This window comes from Lemur catta, chromosome 2, assembly GCF_020740605.2.
Source record: "Lemur catta isolate mLemCat1 chromosome 2, mLemCat1.pri, whole genome shotgun sequence".
Taxonomy (NCBI): domain Eukaryota; kingdom Metazoa; phylum Chordata; class Mammalia; order Primates; family Lemuridae; genus Lemur; species Lemur catta.
In genome coordinates this window covers 118,898,820-118,918,405 of record NC_059129.1, presented here as the reverse complement: position 1 = coordinate 118,918,405, position 19,586 = coordinate 118,898,820, and the positions used below count along the sequence as shown (strand labels likewise).

The 19,586-nt window shown below is 37.0% G+C and overlaps 2 protein-coding genes across 10 annotated transcripts in view; both read left to right on the top strand.

Moving 5' to 3' along the window:
• Positions 1 to 19,586, top strand: part of EPB41L2 (erythrocyte membrane protein band 4.1 like 2) — a 198,700-nt gene that overhangs the window by 148,501 nt on the left and 30,613 nt on the right. For 5 of the 9 annotated variants that reach the window (XM_045544355.1, XM_045544350.1, XM_045544352.1 and 2 more), the window contains exons 9-15: positions 771 to 923; positions 1,457 to 1,554; positions 5,879 to 6,051; positions 10,772 to 10,944; positions 15,488 to 15,550; positions 17,452 to 17,598; positions 18,914 to 19,015. In XM_045544355.1, the coding sequence (XP_045400311.1) occupies positions 771 to 923; positions 1,457 to 1,554; positions 5,879 to 6,051; positions 10,772 to 10,944; positions 15,488 to 15,550; positions 17,452 to 17,598; positions 18,914 to 19,015 (909 nt within the window). The remainder of the gene's footprint in view (positions 1 to 770; positions 924 to 1,456; positions 1,555 to 5,878; positions 6,052 to 10,771; positions 10,945 to 15,487; positions 15,551 to 17,451; positions 17,599 to 18,913; positions 19,016 to 19,586) is intronic. The other 4 variants (XM_045544357.1, XM_045544356.1, XM_045544353.1 and 1 more) reach the window with 3 other exon arrangements.
• Positions 12,161 to 13,240, top strand: LOC123633259 (band 4.1-like protein 3). The gene has a single exon (XM_045544360.1). It carries the CDS (start codon positions 12,541 to 12,543, stop codon positions 13,192 to 13,194), a length of 654 nt encoding a protein of 217 aa, XP_045400316.1. The 5' UTR covers positions 12,161 to 12,540; the 3' UTR covers positions 13,195 to 13,240.

Here is a 19,586-nt window from a genome sequence, read left to right as displayed (position 1 = left end):
TGTAAATTTATTTGGTTTTTAAAAGGTCTTTCAGGCTTGTGATTATTCTAGATTGTCATCTATTTTAAATTAGAGCTCTGGGGAAGTAAAACTATTAATAACTTCAATAATAGTCTGCAGTTCTTTGAAATATGCCAGCCAAAGGAGTGCTTAATGAGAACTGGATGTCAGCACTCTGACTTATTGAAAAACTGCTTGAAAGAATTCAGAGATTTCAACACTGTCAGCCTAGAAGAGAAATTTTCTGTGGGAGATTAGTGCTTTGCAAAATATTGGCATAATTGTAACAGCTATTAGCTAGGGTGGTGCACCTGAGGTAAACTGGCCTACAGTAAAATGGTTGGACACACCTGAGATAGATTGGCCTAAAGTGAAATGGTGGGCCAACGGACTATTTCTGAGGGCTGGAATAGCCTTCAAGAAAGCACAGTTTATCTCCCTTATCTTCCAGATATTTAATCTAGTTGTTTCCTTTCTTCCCTTTTAGCTCTTACAACAGAGCTTGAGAATATATGCATTATGCCTTTTGAAGAATATTGTGTCCTATGGTCATGTTGCCATAACTCTTTGGTAAATCAAATCTGATCCTTGAACGTGCATAGATTTGAGATGTGCATGTGTCCTACTGTTTCCATTAGCTTGTGTACTGTCACTAAAATTTAAACACAAACCTTGTTAAGTTGGCATTCTGGGTGAGAGGGAGCTAATTAGCTTCTCTAGCCTATAACTTTCACAGCTCTAACCATGATTAATTGGGTTATGCTTGGCAGGACTCAGAAGGCGTGGACATCAAGCTGGGTGTGTGTGCTAATGGCCTCCTCATTTACAAAGACAGACTGAGAATCAATCGTTTTGCTTGGCCAAAAATCTTGAAGATTTCCTATAAGCGCAGTAACTTCTACATTAAAGTCAGGCCTGCAGAGGTAAGCAATGTCCTGTTGCCCTTGGCATATCTAATTAGTTGTGTCAGTGTGCTCCTTTACAGCCTTGAGCTAAATGAATTCTTTTCCACTAAAATTTTAAGAAAATGAACTATTCTTTATTCCATGGTAAAAAAGGTCAGGGTACTTGTTGATAAACCTGCATAAACATATTTCAAACAAACAAACACACACCTTTTACAGAAAAGAAGTACTAAGTGCCTGGCACATAATGGGGGCTCATTTTTTCTTGCTGAATCAATTAAGTGGTGGAGATCAATAGGAAGGTGATACAAATGAGTTTCAGTGGACATTGAAGGATAGTTGGCTTATGTTGCACAGTTGATACTTGCTTTTCATTGAAAATAGCACTACGGTCTCTGAAAAATTCATTTTGTATGATTATATTAGATACACAATATTTACCTTTTTCAAGAAGAATTACTTCTTGCAGAAACATCTGAATCCATGTTTTTCAGTAGCTTCTCATCAGCTCTTCAGGGAATATGCTGATTTGTTTTGTGGATTTATTCCAGATGGAACAGTTCGAGAGCACCATTGGATTCAAACTGCCAAACCACCGGGCAGCGAAAAGGCTATGGAAAGTGTGCGTGGAGCATCACACTTTCTACAGGTAATTTTAGGAAAATGGTGTGGTATTGCTGTTGGCAGCTCTGTGGACTTGGAGATGGTAGTGATGGACAGTGTGATAGGTGCAGCCACCCCCTGCCCTTGGGTTTCTGCTCTCTTCTGTGCCATATCTCCTTTGTCTGCAGTCCCCTCCGTGTCCTTTTCTGTGGCCTGAGGCCATGCCTTGTCCTCACTCAGACCTGAGCTGCCTCTGCAGTTGTCCAGAACTCCACTTCCTGACTCAAACCACCTTTTCCCCACCATGACCACACTGCCCTGCGCCTTCTACCATTCTTCTCCCCACTATCACTCACCTTGGGTTCATTTAGATGTTCTTATCAGCCCCCTCGTGGCTTAACTTCTTTCCCAAAGCAGCCTGAGGCCTGTGGTCTGGCCCCATGACTACTTTGTCAGCAGTGTTCTAACCCCCTCAAGCTCTTCTCCTCTTGGCACATCTACCTTCCCAGTCTGTGGGTCCTGGATGAGTCTTTGTGTCCTGACCTCACCTCTTCTGTACCTGCGAAGTGCTACCTTAAATAGCACAACTATTGCGACACATGCAATTGTTCTTTATAACAGAAAATAGCACAACTCTGCGCATTAGGGCTATTACAGGTAAATAATTTCCAACATCAGCTAGATCCTCCCTGCTACTGGGCAATCAAATCAGTTTTTTTACTTCCTTTGTCATTCCAAATGTTCATGGTCATCTTGAGTCCCTAGGCGCCCCTGCCACTCTCCTCGGATGCCCTCCGTTGTGTGGTTCACTGATGGTAGAAGCTGCGGGTCGTGAGTGTTCTCAGTATCACGCACCTTCTCTTTTTCCCCTTTTCCCCCAACCAAGCATCATTCCTCCCCCCAACCCCCATTCATTCTTTCCCTCCTCACTTGTCTCAAGGAGAAAACACCCATTCCTCTGCTTTGGTCCCTCACTTCATGCTTCACAAAGGATCTTGCTTTGTAAATTCTTTATTCTCTAGCGGATGCCTTTGGCTTCTTTGGCCGTTAATATATCCATGTCTTGCTCCTTTAAAAACTAAAAACCAAAGACAAAAACAAAAAACTCCTTTGACCGCCGAGCTTATGTCCTCTCTTCTTTTGTACTTTTCTTCAAGGGCATATTTTTTATGCATAGTTTGCTTATCTTCATTTTCTCCATTTCCTCAGTTTCCTATCACTGTACTCTGTAGGGCTGTGTGGCTAGACCGTTCATCTTTAAAGTCTTTGCTCTGGACTTAGGGGCTAATGCTGTTCCACCACATACTAGCTGTGTGACTGCGGTAAGTGACTCAGCCTCACTTTCATCACCCATAGGTGATGGATGTTCTGAAAATCAAATGAGGTAACAGACAAACTCAGAACCATTTCTAGTGTATTTTAAGGTTCATCTTCATCACTATTCTTAGTTTGTTACCACAATTTGCTATTTTTAAAGTGAATTATCAGCTGACACAAATAACTCCTTGAAGTTAAATTGACCAATATCTATTTTCGAGACTGACATATTCATTTTAGGGGAGAAATATAAAGTATACTTGAATCCATCTGACTCAGTTACACTGATCATATAAATCTCTGAAACGTTTATAATTTCTCTTGGTACCCATGACAAATTTCTCCTTGATTCAACATGAGCCTGCCTCCTATAAAGCTAGTAGATGACATTTATGACACAGTTCTAAGCCAGACAGGCAACAGCTTTTCCTGTCAAATAATGGTAATAAAAGCAATAATTCTTTTTAAAATAACAAGTGCTAATGTTCATTGAGCATTTGTTGTTGTCAGACACAGAATCGATTGGTTTATATCACAGTAATTTATTTGTTTCTCACCCCAGGCAAGGAAGCCGGTGCTTAGAGGTGGTGCCTACAGAGGGACACAGCAGCCAGGCACCTGAGCAGAGGCAGGGACCCAGCTCTCTGATCCTAAAGCCCACACTCCTCACCTCTGCACCGTCCTCTTCTTACATTCTTCTAGCAGGAGTTTCTGAGATGTGTTCAGCCCTGTAGTCCCCTTCATTATTTTTGCTAATGCATTGTGGACTCCAATTTAAAAGTAGACCAATTTGCTCCTGCAAACTTTTGAGATAATGGTTAACAAAAGCCCTTTTAAATTTTAAAACCTTGTGTAACATTGCTGACAAAGCAATATAAAACAGTTTATCTAACAGAGAAAGGGTAAATCATACTTTGTCTACAGAGTGCTTTGAATCAGATCAGCAGATTTTGTTCAGTTTTAGTTTATCATAAAAGGTGCAAATGATTTCTTTAGAAAATTACAGTGGCTTACAGATTGAAGCCATTAACAAATAAATAGATCTTTCTATTGATTGATAGATAGCCAGTCGGCTAGGCTAATATTAGTGGAATGAAAATATAATAATAAAGCTGCTACCTTTGTGTGGGTATTTAATTGAGCCTGTCACCATTCTAAGTGCTGTAGAGAGATTAAATCTTTTAAGCTTTACAACAAATCTTACGGGGCAGGTGCTATTATCTTCACTTTACACATGGAGAAACTGAGGAATAGGGGCATTAAGCAGCATGCCCGTGGTCCTATAGATTAGTAACTGGTGGAGATGGGATTCAAACCCAGACAGTGTGGCTCCAAGTAGACTCACTGTGTTCCACTGCCTGGTTGTGTTTGCAGCACATGTGCTTCCTTGTATTCTTCTCAGTGCTTATGTTGTTGTTCTTGCTGGTGTGTAAACTAGAGATTAACATTATTCTTGTAGCTTGACATTAAACTACCTCTTAAACTTGGCTTTGTGGAACCAGAGTAGTCCCAAATATGTTAGTGTCATCAGTGGCTTCATAGCCCTATAGAAGCATTTCCACTAGTTAATTGTATGATTAACTTTCGTAATTGTTAAGTGGGTTTTTCTTAAATGTTCCCTTGTATTCTATAGATAAACATTAATGATATTTGATGTATAATGGCAAGATTTAAAAAAATTAAAATGTTAATATACTTAAGTAGTAAAATATTTTTGATGCATCATCGATGCTTATCTTGCTCAAGGCCTTTAATACTCTAGGTAAAGGTTAGTCCTTTTTTGTAGTTTTTATATTCCCCAAAGTGAAATGGTAGATGTCTTTTAGTGGTTTTGATGTTATTCTTACGAAGATAGGGTCTTGTAGCAAGTCCAAATTTCTGTGGTTCCAGCGTTCTAATTTAAGGAATATGCAGCTCTTCCCAAAGTACAGTTGGAGGCACAGGCCATCGGCAACTTGCACCTTCTCAGCAGCATCATCTACATTTCCTTTGAAAATCGAGAAATGCTTCTGCTACCCTACATGCCAAGAAAGCAACAGTGTGTTAATTCATCTTTTATCAGTTTAGTTCTAACATGCTGTTTTTCTGGGTGGATACAGTTGATGAAGGATTGGTTCCTGTATTTATCACATCATAATTCACCTTGACTTTGAACTCTTCATTGTTTCATTGCAGAAGATTTCTAAAAACTTGTACAGAAAGTCTAGAAATACTTGAAATGGTAAAAAGCTCTTTAAGAAATCTCTTTTCCTTGGCAAAATGATAGGAAAAGTTTTGGTGGAGTTCTTCATTTTCTTGAATTATGAACTAAAGTCTTTTTTATTTAATAAATTCTAAAAGAGCTCTGAGATTATCTTTCTGTTAAGACATTTTGTCATCTCTTGATCAGACAATGAAAGCAAGACAATTTCAGTTGTATTCCAAAAAAGATTGGTTCATTTACTAAAAACATGCCTTTGCATAAGTCTGGAAATAGTTGACATCAAGGAAATTTGACTTCATTCATTATGAACCCAGAGCTTAGGCAGTAGAATTGTGCTGACAAGAAAGGATCTTAGTCATCTCTACAGATCAACTGTGTGTTGTGTTGTTCATGGGAAAGAATCACTTGATGGAACAGATTCCTGAGTTAGATGTTTTTTCCCAGAAGAAATAGGCGTAAATATTAAGAATTACTAATGGTAATGGATTGCTACTTGACATTTATAGCTAGGAGCAAGACTTCAGACATATGTGTTTATATAAATGATTTAAGTGACTACAAATAAATAACCTTTGATACACACTGAGAACAGCTGCTCCTTTGCTTAGGTTGAGAAAAACATATCATTTATGAATACATGAATGTGGATTTATTCATCTTATCACTATTATACAGCTGTGTATATAGGAGGGTTTATAATGTTCTTTTTTCATTAGAAAGTTTAGGTAGCATTGTTTTTGAGATATTAAAATACTTAGATTTAAAGTTTGGTTTTTAAAAAATATCCATAAAGTCTAATTTTGCTCCTTTGGTTTTTTTTTTTTTTTTTTTTTTCCTGTTTTCCCTATAGGCTTGTGTCTCCAGAGCAGCCACCAAAGGCCAAGTTCCTGACCTTGGGTTCCAAATTCCGCTACAGCGGCCGCACCCAAGCACAGACCCGCCAGGCAAGCACCCTCATAGATAGGCCAGCACCACACTTTGAGCGTACTTCTAGTAAACGGGTCTCCAGGAGTCTTGATGGAGGTAAATACGTTTATAATACTTTTGGATTTCATTTATCTTTCTCTAATCCAAAGAGGTTAGAAAATGTTGATCTGGTTAACAAGGCTACCAGAGCAGCGGTCTGCAACCTTTTTGGCACCAGGGACCAGTTTCATGGAAGACAATTTTTCCACAGATGGCAGGGTTGGGGAGAGGGGACATGGGGGACAGGGAGAAGATGGTTTCGAGATGATTCAAGTGATTATGTTTATTGTGCAGTCAAACCTCTCTGCTAATGATAATCTGTATTTGTAGTCACTCCCAGTGCTAGCATCACCGCCTCAGCTCCACCTCAGATCATTAGACATTAGATTCTCATAAGGAGTGTGCAACCTAGATCCCTTGCATGCACAGTTTACATAGGGCTCTCGCTCCTATGAGAATCTAATGTGCTGATCTGACAGTAGGTGGAGTTTATGGGGTGACGCGTGTGATGGGGAGCGGCTGTAATTACGGATGAAACTTTGCTCACTTGTACTCCGCTAACCTTCTGCTGTGCAGCCTGGTTCCTAACAGGCCACAGACCAGTCCTGGTCCACAGCCCAGGGGTTGGGGACCCCAGCAGTAGAAGGATAGCCATTTTTTTCTGAGTAAATAAAATGCTATTAATTATAATCAGAAGAAAATAATTTTGTAGTACTTTGAAATTGTTATTCTAAATATACTTTTTTTTTTTTGTACAAGTTGAACATCCCAAATCTGAAATCCAAAGTGCTCCAAGATCTGAAACTTTTTGAGTGCCAACATATGTTCAAAGGCAGTGCTCATTGGAGCATTTTGGATTTCAGGTTTTTGAATTTGGGATGCTCAGTCAGTAAGTATATATAATGCAAATATTCCAAAATCTGAAACAGTTCTGGTCCCAAACTTTTCGGATAAGGGATACTCAACTTGTATTGTCAGTGCACAAAAATATTCCTTAAGAGTTCTTGTTCATAAGATGTTGGACAAACATGTTTTTACTGGTTTGACTTGGTTGTGGTGTGTTTTATGTGGTTTAATTTCTTGAACTTGTTAATTAATGGCAAAATGTAATTCTAAGGGCTTTTTGGTATGGTATGGACCTTAATTTAAATGAACATAAAACATTCTTAGCATTATCAAATTTTTATGAGTTAAAAAACTCCTACTGAAGCTTACAAAACTTTCCATCATATGAGAAGATGTTCATAGTTTCAAAGGATTCATTTTAAATACAGCATTTTAACAAAGGAAAGGAAATATGTTTACTTGTTCTTTAACCCTAGGGGAGATATATAAATGTGAATTTTTTATTTATTAGAATTATAATTAGCTACATATTTGTAGTTTTATATAAACTATATAGGGAAATAAATTGATGATGCTTTTCTTCATATATGTATCTTATTACCTGGTCCAATTTTGGGTTAATAGGTTTCCTATGAAAGAGCTAAGATTAGATTTACATTAGAATGCTTTATGAAGGACTTAATTTTTCTTTCTATGTAATAGAAAATGATTAGTATGGATAATTTTCTACCTGAAGAAATAGTTTTCCAACATTTTTGGTTGATTATTCTCAAAATATATATAAAATATTAAATTTGAAAATTTTATTTTAATACTGTTTATCAACAGAAACTTTTTTGGTTATTAAGTGATATTTTGCAGAAATATTAACTTTAACAACTTATATTTTAAATAATTAGGTAAAACAGACCAGATAATGCTAACAGATAAAAAAGCTCTCATTAGTGAAGGATTGGCACCCACTGGCCTTGATCTACTTTTCCTAGGAAAAAAACTTGATGCAAGTGGACACACAGATATTTCCTAGGATTTATTGGTAGGCATTTTGGTATATAGTTATTAAATCTTGATTCTGGTGAATCTTCCATACAGTTTTATAGGCCACACAAAAAATATATAAGGGGACCATGAAACATGCTTCAAACAAATGTCCACATTTCCAAATGGCAGTGATTTACATTCAGTGAATTATTAATGTACTATAGCTGTCAGAATATCTTTTAGCTCATCAACAACTCTGAGCACTTTTCCAAGTAAATCCAAAAAATGTGCCAACCCATGTAAATATTTCACAAGCCTTGCCCCTTGCCACAGAGAATTTATACAAGTGCTGAATAAATGCAGTCACTGTTGTTTAATGCCTGGAGAGAAATCATTGCTCTTTCGGGAACACTGTCTGTTTTCAGCATTTGTTAGAAACTATGAGGCTCTATAACTCTTATACTGCAAATTTTAGTGTTTAAAAAGAGCAGTAATCCAGTGCATTTTCTTTGAGGTATATAAACTGTGCTCAAGGAAACCCACCATCTTGTATGGGCAGTTAGTGCAGAGGGTTATAGGAGGTCTGTATCTGAAAACAATGATTTTTGCAAGGAAGTGCAACAAACATGGCACAGTCATCCATTATTTTTCCCTTTGTGTTTGGGACACTGTAATTCATCAGATGGGCAAGTCATCAAAAGGATTATTGTGTTTTTGTGAAAAATAGGAGGCCTTTTCTGCCAATACATGACCAGACAGCCAGCGAACTCTTGAGTTAGGGCTTATGTTCTCCCTTTTTTCCCCCAGAGCAAAGCTAGGCTGTAACCTGGTACTGACCACTCGCCATCAATATACCTTTTTCTGCCCTTGACACGTGCTGTATTTTCTTTTTCCTGTTTACTTTTTAAGTTAGGCTAGAATAATTTAGGCATATAAATAATCCTCCCTTTAAAGTTCAGCAAATTAAAATAAATCCTCTAGTGATTACATAGAAAGTAAAAATTAATGTTCTATCTAAAGATCAAATATCAAAATAAAAATCAATCTAGAGCAGCTATTTTAGAACAGGGAGACTCCTCTGAGATTAGAAAATTGAACCAAAAAGGAGGCAAGTGAGTCATTTAAGAGAACAAACCACCCAGGTGCATGGGGGTGGGGGTGGGGTGGGGACAGGGAATGATTTTCTGAAAGTGGAGAGTATAATGAGCAGGGATGCTACTTAGACAGGACCACATGGGAAGGAAGACCCTGTGAGATTTGAAGGGTGAGGAGGCAGCCGTGAGGACAGGAGAATATTACAGCATTCTAGGAAGCAGAGGTGGCAGGGATAAATAAGGCTGTAAGGGAGGGAGAGCTCACTGGCTCCAAAAGAAAACTGCAAACTGAGATTAATCAGTAAGTGCTTAAAAGTATACAAAGTCAGCATTTTGTCAACTTCATTTTGTAACTTCTAGTTTTAACTTTTAATATCATTACATTTGAAACCATTTTTAGGTCACATTTTTTTCATTTTGCAGTAATTCCTGAATATGTGTAATAGGTACTTAGAAATCATAATTGTAAGCTAAAGAGTTAATCATAGCCATATACTTTTGCTATTAAATTATTAATATTTTGTTAAAAGTTAAAAAAAACCCTCTGGGCAATAAATAAGGGCTGGGAAAGTCTTAAAAGGTGAAGTGGTAGACTTAGAAGTGTAAAGAACTGGCTACATTTAGAAATATATCTAAGGACCCTGTTGGACTTGCTGGTGTTGAGAGGTGAAGGAAGAATCCTAGAAAATGTCCAGGTTCCTGGCTCGAGTAAATGGTTGTGAGGATGAGAGTAGCATTTGGTGAAAAACACAAGACTGGGAAAGAATTAAGTTTTGGATAGGGCAGGTGAGGGTGTGGTTTGAGAGGTATCTTTTGATACCTAGGTTCAAAGTGCTTGATGCCTCCCAAGTCCAATATGGTAGATCACACACAGCCCCTGCCCTCCAAGAGCTTGCAGCCTAAAGGATTTTGTGTTGACTGGGCTTCCCTAGGGGCATGGAACCAGAGCAAACCTCATGAAGTCAGTAAAGTACTTTTTATACAGGTGAAATGACCTCACAGTAGTTTGGGGAGGAGCTATAGATGGAAAGAGGTTTTGCTGCCTTCTACTTACTTTGCCTTGTTGAGGTTTTGGGTTGATCTGCAATATGACAAAAACTTCGATACAGTATATATTTCTGACTATCTGAAGCAGAGATGAAGAGAAAGCACATGAGGGCCAGGGATGCTGGGGGTGGGGGCAGCAGAGCGGTGTCTATGTATTAGATTTACTGCAGGTTGTGTTGAAGCATGGAGGAGGAGAGGAGTTAAAAAATGAAAGATATTAAACATAAAGAAGATAAATGCCCCAAACTTACCTTACTGTCTTACCTTTTAAATGTCATTCAAACTAAAGATTCCTTTATGGAGGAATTTTTAAAACTTATTGAAGTTATTAATAATTTTATTAATAATTTATCAGTAATTTTATTGAAGTTAAGAATAATTTTAATAATTATATAACTACTTGTTGCAATTGATAGATTCAGAGATAAATCCAAGGAAAAGCAAAGAGGACTCAAGAGAATTAAAATAGTGCTTACCTTGTAATTCTGACGTTTTTGCCTGACTCTGGTGTTTCAGCTGGTCTTAGAGCTCCTCCTTCTGGCCAGTTCCATGATCAGATTATATCCTTCAAAAGTGTGATTTGAGACCCTGGTGTAGTCCAGTTGGTTATAGTTCAGAATACTTTCAGAGTTTGGTAAGAGTTTAAAAATGAATTTATTTTATATGGTGATATTTTCAGAGCTCAATCAATATTCTTGTTCCTGTTAATTGTTTACATGCTGCTTGTTTATCTGTATGTGGGGGGTGGAATTCCATAAAGTTTTACCATTTATGTCATAAAGTAAGCCAAAATTATCATTCTTTACTAGCTCCAATTGGTGTTGTGGACCAAAGTCTTATGAAGGATTTTCCTGTCTCTGCTGGAGAGATTTCAGCATATGGCCCTGGAGTTGTCGGCCTTGCCATGGTACAAGATGGGGACGGCAGGAGGGAAGTGAGAAGCCCAACTAAAGCCCCACATTTGCAACTCATTGAAGGAAAGGTATGGTATATGAGTACAGTCTGTGGTTTTAAACGTTCACGTAGACTAGAGGCTATCTGTTGCATTTTCTGTTTTAGAAACCAAATGTTTAATATTAGTCATTGTATGTTCTCTGTTGATAAAACTTCCCAACTTTCAAATATGTGTAGGCTCTTTCTGGCTTGGACTGTGGTCTCTAACCTTTTTTTTTTCATTATTGTTCAAAGCAAAATATTTCCATGTAAATTATATTAATGCAAGTAAGTAATTTACTGGCCTTTTTGTCTGTCTTCATAATGTCTATATGAAAGATAAATCCCCAAATTATAAAAGCTATGATGATTTGAAATTTATATTTGGTTTGGTACAAGTGAATTTTAAAGTGTAGCTTGTGTCTTGATTATTTTAATTATGTTGACTTGAATTTTCTACATGAACAAAAGTGTTCTTTATAAAAAATTTTTTCATCAATAATGTATAACTGATGAAGAAATTCTTAAGCAGAGGGTAATTGTTTTGTGAATAGTGAGTAGAAGATGGTGTGTTGCTGTTGGCTTTATTTTGTGCATACACCATAGTGAATGGAGCAGTAACCTATATTGTGTTCCCAAATTTGTCACTGTTAACTTGTTACTATGCCCGTAAAATCACTTGAATATTGATTTGAAGAGTCTTTGAGTTCTTCAGCTCTCTTTTCCATATCTGCACCAAAAAAAAAGAGAAAAGAAATCATCCTATGGATTTATAATGTTTTCTAAATTTTACCTTTGAAAATTTTAAAGACATGCAACATGAATTTATACAGAACCTGCTAAATAAAGTAGCTGCCAGTGCCTCAGGAATTCCCGTACCAATTGCCTCTAATGTTCAGCATGGAGGAGGTCTCAGGGACCATGTGGGCCCTGTCTTGTGCCACAAGGACAAATGCATCATGTAGCAGGTGACATTAAATTATTTGCATTCTGTGGTTAAAGAATTTGTGACTATCATATTGAAAAATTATTTGGTCGAAAATTATTTTAAAATAATAGAAATCGTGTCCAACACAGTATCCTTCAATTGCTGAGAAGTTGTCAGAATCATATTTTTATAATTATGCTAACAAGGCACCCAGGAGAGTGAAAACAGAAGAGCTCAGCATTTCAGCAAGTCTCTGTTCCATTTTGCCTAGTTTGACACATCTAGTTTTTTTGGTTTTTTTTTAAGTTCTTCTAAGTTTCAGAGGAACTCTTGCTTGTCTTCAGCAAATGACTGGGTATGCTGGCATTTTTGCTAATGCTTTGAATGTCTGTCATCTACCAGGTTTAAAAGTAAATAATGCTGTTTGAATTCCATAGGATCTATTTGCAACCGGTTGGAAAATAATAATTAATTCAGATACCTATAAATTTTATGTGATAAAAGTAGTCTAGTCTTTCCTCTTGAAAAATGGATCATGTAATTCATTTTTTTTAACAATACTGTGTTAATATGATCCCGACTTTAGAGTGATAGTTTTCACTAACCTACCCATTTCTTCTTTTGTCCTCTTTCTCTTGCATTGTTTTGCCTTTGACTGTATCCATTGTGTAATTTCACATTCAACCACGGGTTTGCTCTTGAGAGTAGAGTGTTCCCATGTGCCCACCTTCACCACTCATCCACCGTGTTTCATCGTTTTCCCCAAACCTACTGCCAGTCCCTGAAATGGACTGGCTTTCAGACATTTCAGAGGAAGACCCCTTTGGGGAGGCCGACCAGATCACCCTAGACAGCTTAGAGCTCCTTTCCACAGGTGAAACATCAGAGCAGGGGGACCCTGAAGTCGCCACATCTGATTTGGTCTTGGATCCTACTGTAGTCCCTCCTCAGCCTGACTGTCCTTCTCCCATCCATGAGAAGACTCCTAAAGCGGCTGACCATGATGATTCTGAGTGTGGTTACTTCTTCAGTTTCTACAAATGTTTTCCCTCTGGCTTCCCCTCCCTTCTTGATGAAGATGGGTATCTTGCTTTCCCCAGCCTCCCCAGGGTCTGGGTCTCCTTCCTCCCCGCTGGTGTTCAGCACTATGTCCCCATCACTTCCCCGTCATTCATTCCTTCCCTTATCCTCATCTTTGGGCTACTTCTCTCTGCTTCTCAGTCGGTTCCTTTTTCTCTCACCTTTTCCCTTCCTCTGGCTCTGTCCCTCTGCTATCTGGAGGCTAAAGCCACCTCCTTTAATGTTTCTTCTGACTGTGACTTGAATGACAAAACAGAGGAAGAGGAAGCAGTTGCTGATACTCCTACATAAGCTTTAATTTGTGGAGTCAACAAACCTTTATCTTTAACCTTTCCTAATGTAGAGTGTAAACATGTGCATAAAGTTCATTGATTATCTTCAACATAGTATTATCTGCACATTTTCACACATACTACGTGTTAGTGCATGAGAAATAGGTGTAGACAGTTCTCCTCTATTGATATCTGTTGACCAGGTCCACACACTGCTAGTTCAGAGCAAAATTACAGGGTTATTTCATAAATATCTAGATCATACTAGATTTTTAACAAAAGGAGTGGGGGTGCAGGGAAACCTGTGTTGCCCTTAACAATTGTACAGGGTCTCTCCATTTTACAGACAGGTATTAATGCTGTTAATTTAGGATGGAAACTTTTGTTTTGATGTAGAGTAGAACTTAGGCTGATGCAGTGGACATTAATCGTAATTGATGTGTATTAGTAGAACTCCTTAGTGTTGTTATTTCTCTTGTTAGAAATCCAAGCTCGTCCTTGAATTTATGAGGATGTACCTTTACTCCTGACATTTGTTAGTCTAATCTCAGAAACTCCCTATCTCCCTATTATTGTAGCATTTGGGGACCAGATGAATTTTAACCAATTTTTTTCCCAACCCTAAATTTTGTAATTATATAAAAGAGTGACTGTCAGGTCTTTTGTAAGGAAGAGCTGTTACCTTTAACAAATGTGTGTGAAAAAACGTGGCTTTTTGAAAATTTAGATTGTATAACACTAAGATTGTGCCTCTTAGTGCTCTTTTATTTAAAATTAGGTGTCTGGTTTGAGGATTTTTACCCCTATATAAGACATTTTTTTTTTTCAAGTTTACTATCTCTGCGCTACTAAGTTAGTGTTAACATCTGCAGTAGGTTTTTGACAGTTTTGCTACATGTGGCCTGGAGATTTAGTGTCCCATTCTGTGGGTCCCATCAATACGTAGAGTAAATCACAAAATTTAGAGCAAACCTAAAGAAAAATGTGAAGATAACACAGTGAATGTGCATTGTAGGAGAAAACACAGTTATTAAAAAGTTTACCTGAGGAATACCAAAGATCAACATTTTAGAGATTTAAGTGTTGACCAAGGAATTGGAAGATGGTTCGTAACAGATTATTGAATGGCTGTGTCTCGTTTTTCACTTCTGATAAAAAGATGCTGAGCTACCTGCTTAACCTCTCAAAAATACCATGAATGATTTTTGAAAAGTAAGCATTTTGAACTCTCAGATTTGACACTATCATCCCAGTAAAGAAGGAAAGGAATATATGTTATGAATTAACATGTAAAGCTTAAAATGATTTTCTTTTGATATCAGAACCAAGATTTTTCATTCTCACTTTTCTTTTCCTTGAGTTAAAACTCAGTCCATATTTGTGTTAGTTTTAAACTTCCAAATTCATTTTTTGGGACAGATATTATTGAGAAATGTCCAACTATGAAAAACTGTTCTTGTTTAAAGAATTTTTTGAAAGAAAAGTGGCTGTATTTCAAAGATTATTTTTAAATACCCACCATTTTAATATGAAAGTAGCTGAATAAACCAGTTTTGTTCCCATGGAAAGAAATCCATATTAAAAAACTGAATACTAGGGTGAACATTTGTTCCCTGATATAAAGCTAAAGACAAATATTATACCTTACCCCATCACTAGTTGATTTAGACATTTCATTAGAATAGATTGAATGATGCCATTTTGCACTCTCCTATTTTCATTCATGAGTAAATTCGTGAGTAAAAAAGCATTTGAAAAAGCACAATCTAGGGACTGAGAAAGAGCGAAGCTTCCCTTCTCCATTCCACCTTTGCAAAGGATCGTTTCCATCATTTGTACAACACTGTAGGTGAAGAAAGAACAAAGTGGCTTAATATTCTGCATCTTCTGAGGGCCAAACAATAAAGGTTGGTAACGCTAGCTCACCTTTTAAGTTCAAATACAGCTTCTTTGCACGCATGGTGGAGTTTCCACTAATACTCCCCTTCTTTCTGGCCGTCTGCGGTGTGACTTCTAGGTGAAGATGGAAGAAGAGGAAACACAGCTGAAGGAGGTGGCTGTTTTTTTCCCCTAAAGTCAAATGCTCATGGCTGTTACCTGCCATTATTATTGTTGGGGGAGGATGCACTTTAGGGTTTATTTGTGAGTTGTGTTTGCTGTGGCTTTTAAGTTTTTAAGAAATTTTTAGTTCTTTTTTTTTTTTTTTTTTTTAATGTCTTAGACTGTCAAACTCTGGGTCATTTCTGGTGCTTGCTGATTGATACACTTATGTTTATTTGCCTTTTCCCCCTGTGTGTGATTTAATTTCACAGAAAAATTCCTTGAGAGTAGAAGGGGATAATATTTATGTCAGACATAGCAATTTAATGTTGGAGGTTTGTATAATCTAAGAAAACAACTCTGTCCTAATGGCTGCCCGGCTGCTGTGGACGGGAGGTCACGCACGCACAAGCTGGCTGGCAGTTTTCCTCGAGCACAGTGCATGGAATGCATGAGGGGACTTCAGCTCGGGAGTGCATGTTACCAGCATGACTGTGTTCTTTTAAAGTGGCTTAGGTAGGAGTGTGTCCACTAGAAGTTCTCCAAGTGACAAGTGGGAAAATAAAAAGTTCCGTTTTGTCAAAAGGATAAAGTTTTTATTCAGTAATCTTGACGTCGTTGTACAAGTAAACCTGTTCTTTAATGGGTTATCTCGAGGGCATAGAATCTGAAGTAACATGAGCCCATCCTTAATATATTAACCAAAACAGATATTTGTTTGTTGATCTGGCATTAAATCATTTGAACTTCATCTGTGCCCACTTTTTTTTTCCCCTAAAAATCCTTGTGAGTAGGCATGCAGTCCACTTAGTGTGTTCTGTTTGAGAGTATGCTAATTAAAGGAATTTTATCGATTAGAAAAAAAGAACGAGCAAGAGAGAGAGAGAATAAACAGAAAAGAAAGCCCAACCAATTAGCAACGTGTAAAATACGTTTCCCATGTCACATGAGAACATTTTTTCCCTCTTATTTTAGGGGTACTATGTGGCAATGTATTTGATGGAGAACTGCAGCTCTCAGTAATCTGACTAATCTGGTTGCTTTTGGTAGCTTTGATAACTGATGGAAATGTATTTTTGCCTAATTTACTAAAATGCTATAAAGTGTATTAAATAACATGGCTTTGAACAAATGTAAGAAATGTGCCTGATCTCAAGCCACAGTCATTTTTATATGCCATGCAAAGATTTTTAGATTTTCCTGAGTTTTTGCAAATGGCTACAGAAGCTCGTAGATGAGCAACTATGCTTGTGCATGAATGTGGAATATCTAATTTTATCAGATGCATGACCTGTCCTTTGAGAGTGGGAAGAAAGCTATAATCCATAGGTGTCCCCATGATTTTTTAAATATAAGAAAACATTTAAAATTCAGTTAAACCATTTCTTGAACACTAAGTACCTTTTATTCCTGCACGTACTATTTATCAGAGCTAGTCTAAAAAAATCCCACAAACACCATTTATTGGGGCCTACTCCCATGAAAATTGACCTGGTAGTTTTCCTTGCATCTTTGTCTGTGTAAGGATCATTTGGTATATGGGGTGGCTGGGCCCCACTTTTGTGCTTGGCAAGTATATGAGACCAGTATGTGGTTCATGTATTTCATAAAGAGGCCAAACAGAAGCAGCCGCTGGAAGCAGTAATTTTTATTCCTTAAGGATTATAAATCACCATTGGAATTTCCTGGGAAAAAAGTCAACCCTTGGTTTTTCCATTTTTGGGGGGTTACCCTGCTTTGGCTTTTCCTTCAGGCCAACTGTGCTTCTGAGTCCACCTTTCTCTGTTTTATACTTGATTTACTATGTTTGCAGAATGCAATTTTAGTAGCAACCCTAATCAGAAAGGTAAATTTGCTAGAACAAAGACATGGGCTGAGTTTCAAATCCAAGTATTAGGAAGAAGGGTTATTAGCTATTTTGATGATCAGTTCCATGCTTCCGTCTAATAATATAGATAATTATTCCTTAAAAATTCTAAATAGAGGAGGAATTAGAACCTTTTAAAATATAAATCATAAACAATTACACATTGAGACTTTATTTGCAAATTTTGATGAATTCACGGTTATTCATAGGTGATAATATGGCTTTTGAGACTTGGCATTTTTCTTGCTTTACAATGTTTTTTAATCATAAGATTGCTTTGTCTTATTTTTTGGTTTTATTTTCTATTTTTGTCCTACTGGGTTTTTTCCTTTTGGATTTCCCCCCCTTTGTTACGTTACATATTGCTAGGACCTGGATAAGGCCCAGGAGGACATACTGAAACATCAGGCTAGCATTAGTGAACTCAAGCGCAATTTTATGGAATCCACACCTGAGCCGCGCCCTAATGAATGGGAAAAACGACGTATCACACCTCTGTCCCTACAGACACAAGGGGTATGTCACTAGCTATTTGTTGGCTATATGTCTCACTGCACCTGTTCAGTAAAAGTCAAGTTTGTTAAGTTCCTATGTTAATTCTCAGGAAGTTAAAAAATGTTCCCATTTAATTTTTTTGTGTGTAATTGCTAACAATTTTTTAAATACTAAGTATTTATTAACAATGTAATACTTATTGGCCTAGTACTTAGGTAGATTGTATGTTTCGAAATACTTTTAAAATAGTTTCAGAATAATTTCACTATTTTACTCAGGTAAATTGGTGGTAATGAATTGTTATATAGGACATTTTAGAAGCTAACATTGTATTTACTTTTTGCTGAATTCTAAAATAAGGATGTTTACTTAATAATTAAATCATTAATAATTAAAGGCATGTAGACAGTATTTAGAATGGCTTAAGGTAATTACTGTGGATAATGAGTTAAACTCAGCTTTAAAGTCTGATGAGCCCTGTTGAAAACTGGCAAAATGTTATACATAATACGACGTAGTATTGAAACTTCCTAGTTATGAAATGAAGAAGTGTTTTAAAAACGTTTCAGTCATACCATTTCTCCACCTCATTTTTTTTCTTTCCATGTTTTACTTCTCCTCACCACTAATAAGTATGTATTGCCTTTAGAATATATTCTCAAAATATTTGTCTATTCATTCTTATCTACATATATTCCTCTATGATGCTTCCAGATCCCTCCTGTTGCTAAGAACTTCCATGGGCTCATTTATCATGCCTGAGGAGAATAGTGTTCATACTGTATTTAATCTACAGTTTCAAAAAGTATATAAAGATAACGTTATCCTACAGTTCCATCTTTCCCCTTTCAGCATCTTGTCCGACTTGAATATTGCCAAATTATAGACATTTGATTTAGATATTCCAGTGCTATTTTGATTCACCTTTCCTTAAAAAGCAAAGCTGTTAGTTGCTTTAAATTTCTAAGTTTGTGCCATTGAAAGAAAAATTGATCTTGAAGAACAGATGAGCAAAAATCATTGCTGAACTGAAAAACAAAACTTTCAAAAATATAGAGATTTAAAACACCGTGCATGGTCTTATGAAGTTGGATACAACTTAAATTCTTATTTTCAGATTTTTCTGAAGATACTCATGTCAATCTCAGCAGTCTATTTTAGGGTGGTGTGTTCTTTGGAGAAACAATGTGATGACATCCCAAAGTTTTGGTCTTCCGTTATGTGCCCTTGTATCTGGTTTGTTCCACTGACCTACACAGTTGTTTTGTGTTTGTGCTGCTACGGGTGTAATGTATGTGTCTTATTTGTTGATTATGTCTATTGTTTAAAACAATAGAGAAAAGGAGACCATCTTTTCAAGGATATTTTATCCATGAAGGAGAAGTACCTGATGGGAGCAACACGGACAGTTGAAGAAAAAGCTCAGGAGACAGACAAGGTGTTCACCTTGCATCCTTGGATCTGCTCTTGCTTTTTTCCCTTTTCCTTTTATTTCCATCCACAGCTATAGATATATTTATTTTTTCTTATGTGTCAAACTAAAAATTTTTTGGAAATAATTTTTTGAGCTTTTAAAAAGTTAAATTCCCACATATAGAAGCATAGGATCACTGGGTGAGAATATTACAGAAGCACTTTACTTGAAAATTCAAAATTTGAAATGCAGAAACATCACCGAATTTAGGTGATAAATCATCCCTAATTTGATGTATGTGGCTGACAGTCGGGAAACTCTGATTTCTGTGAAAATGCGCAGTTTGTACAACACTTACGCACGCTGTGGTGTTAACACTTCATATGTGCTTTAGGTTACTGTTTACTAATCACACATGGAAACCTTTTGAATTTGCATTTTTAAGATTTTTGATGGGGAAAACGATTTTGGTGCACCATAGCAGCCCCTCAGATCTCTCTCTGTGTTCTTGCGTATATGAAATATCTGACATTAGTGAAGAAGTTAGCTTTCCATTGCTTTTATATCCTCATTCCTCTCTTTCTACCGATTTTGC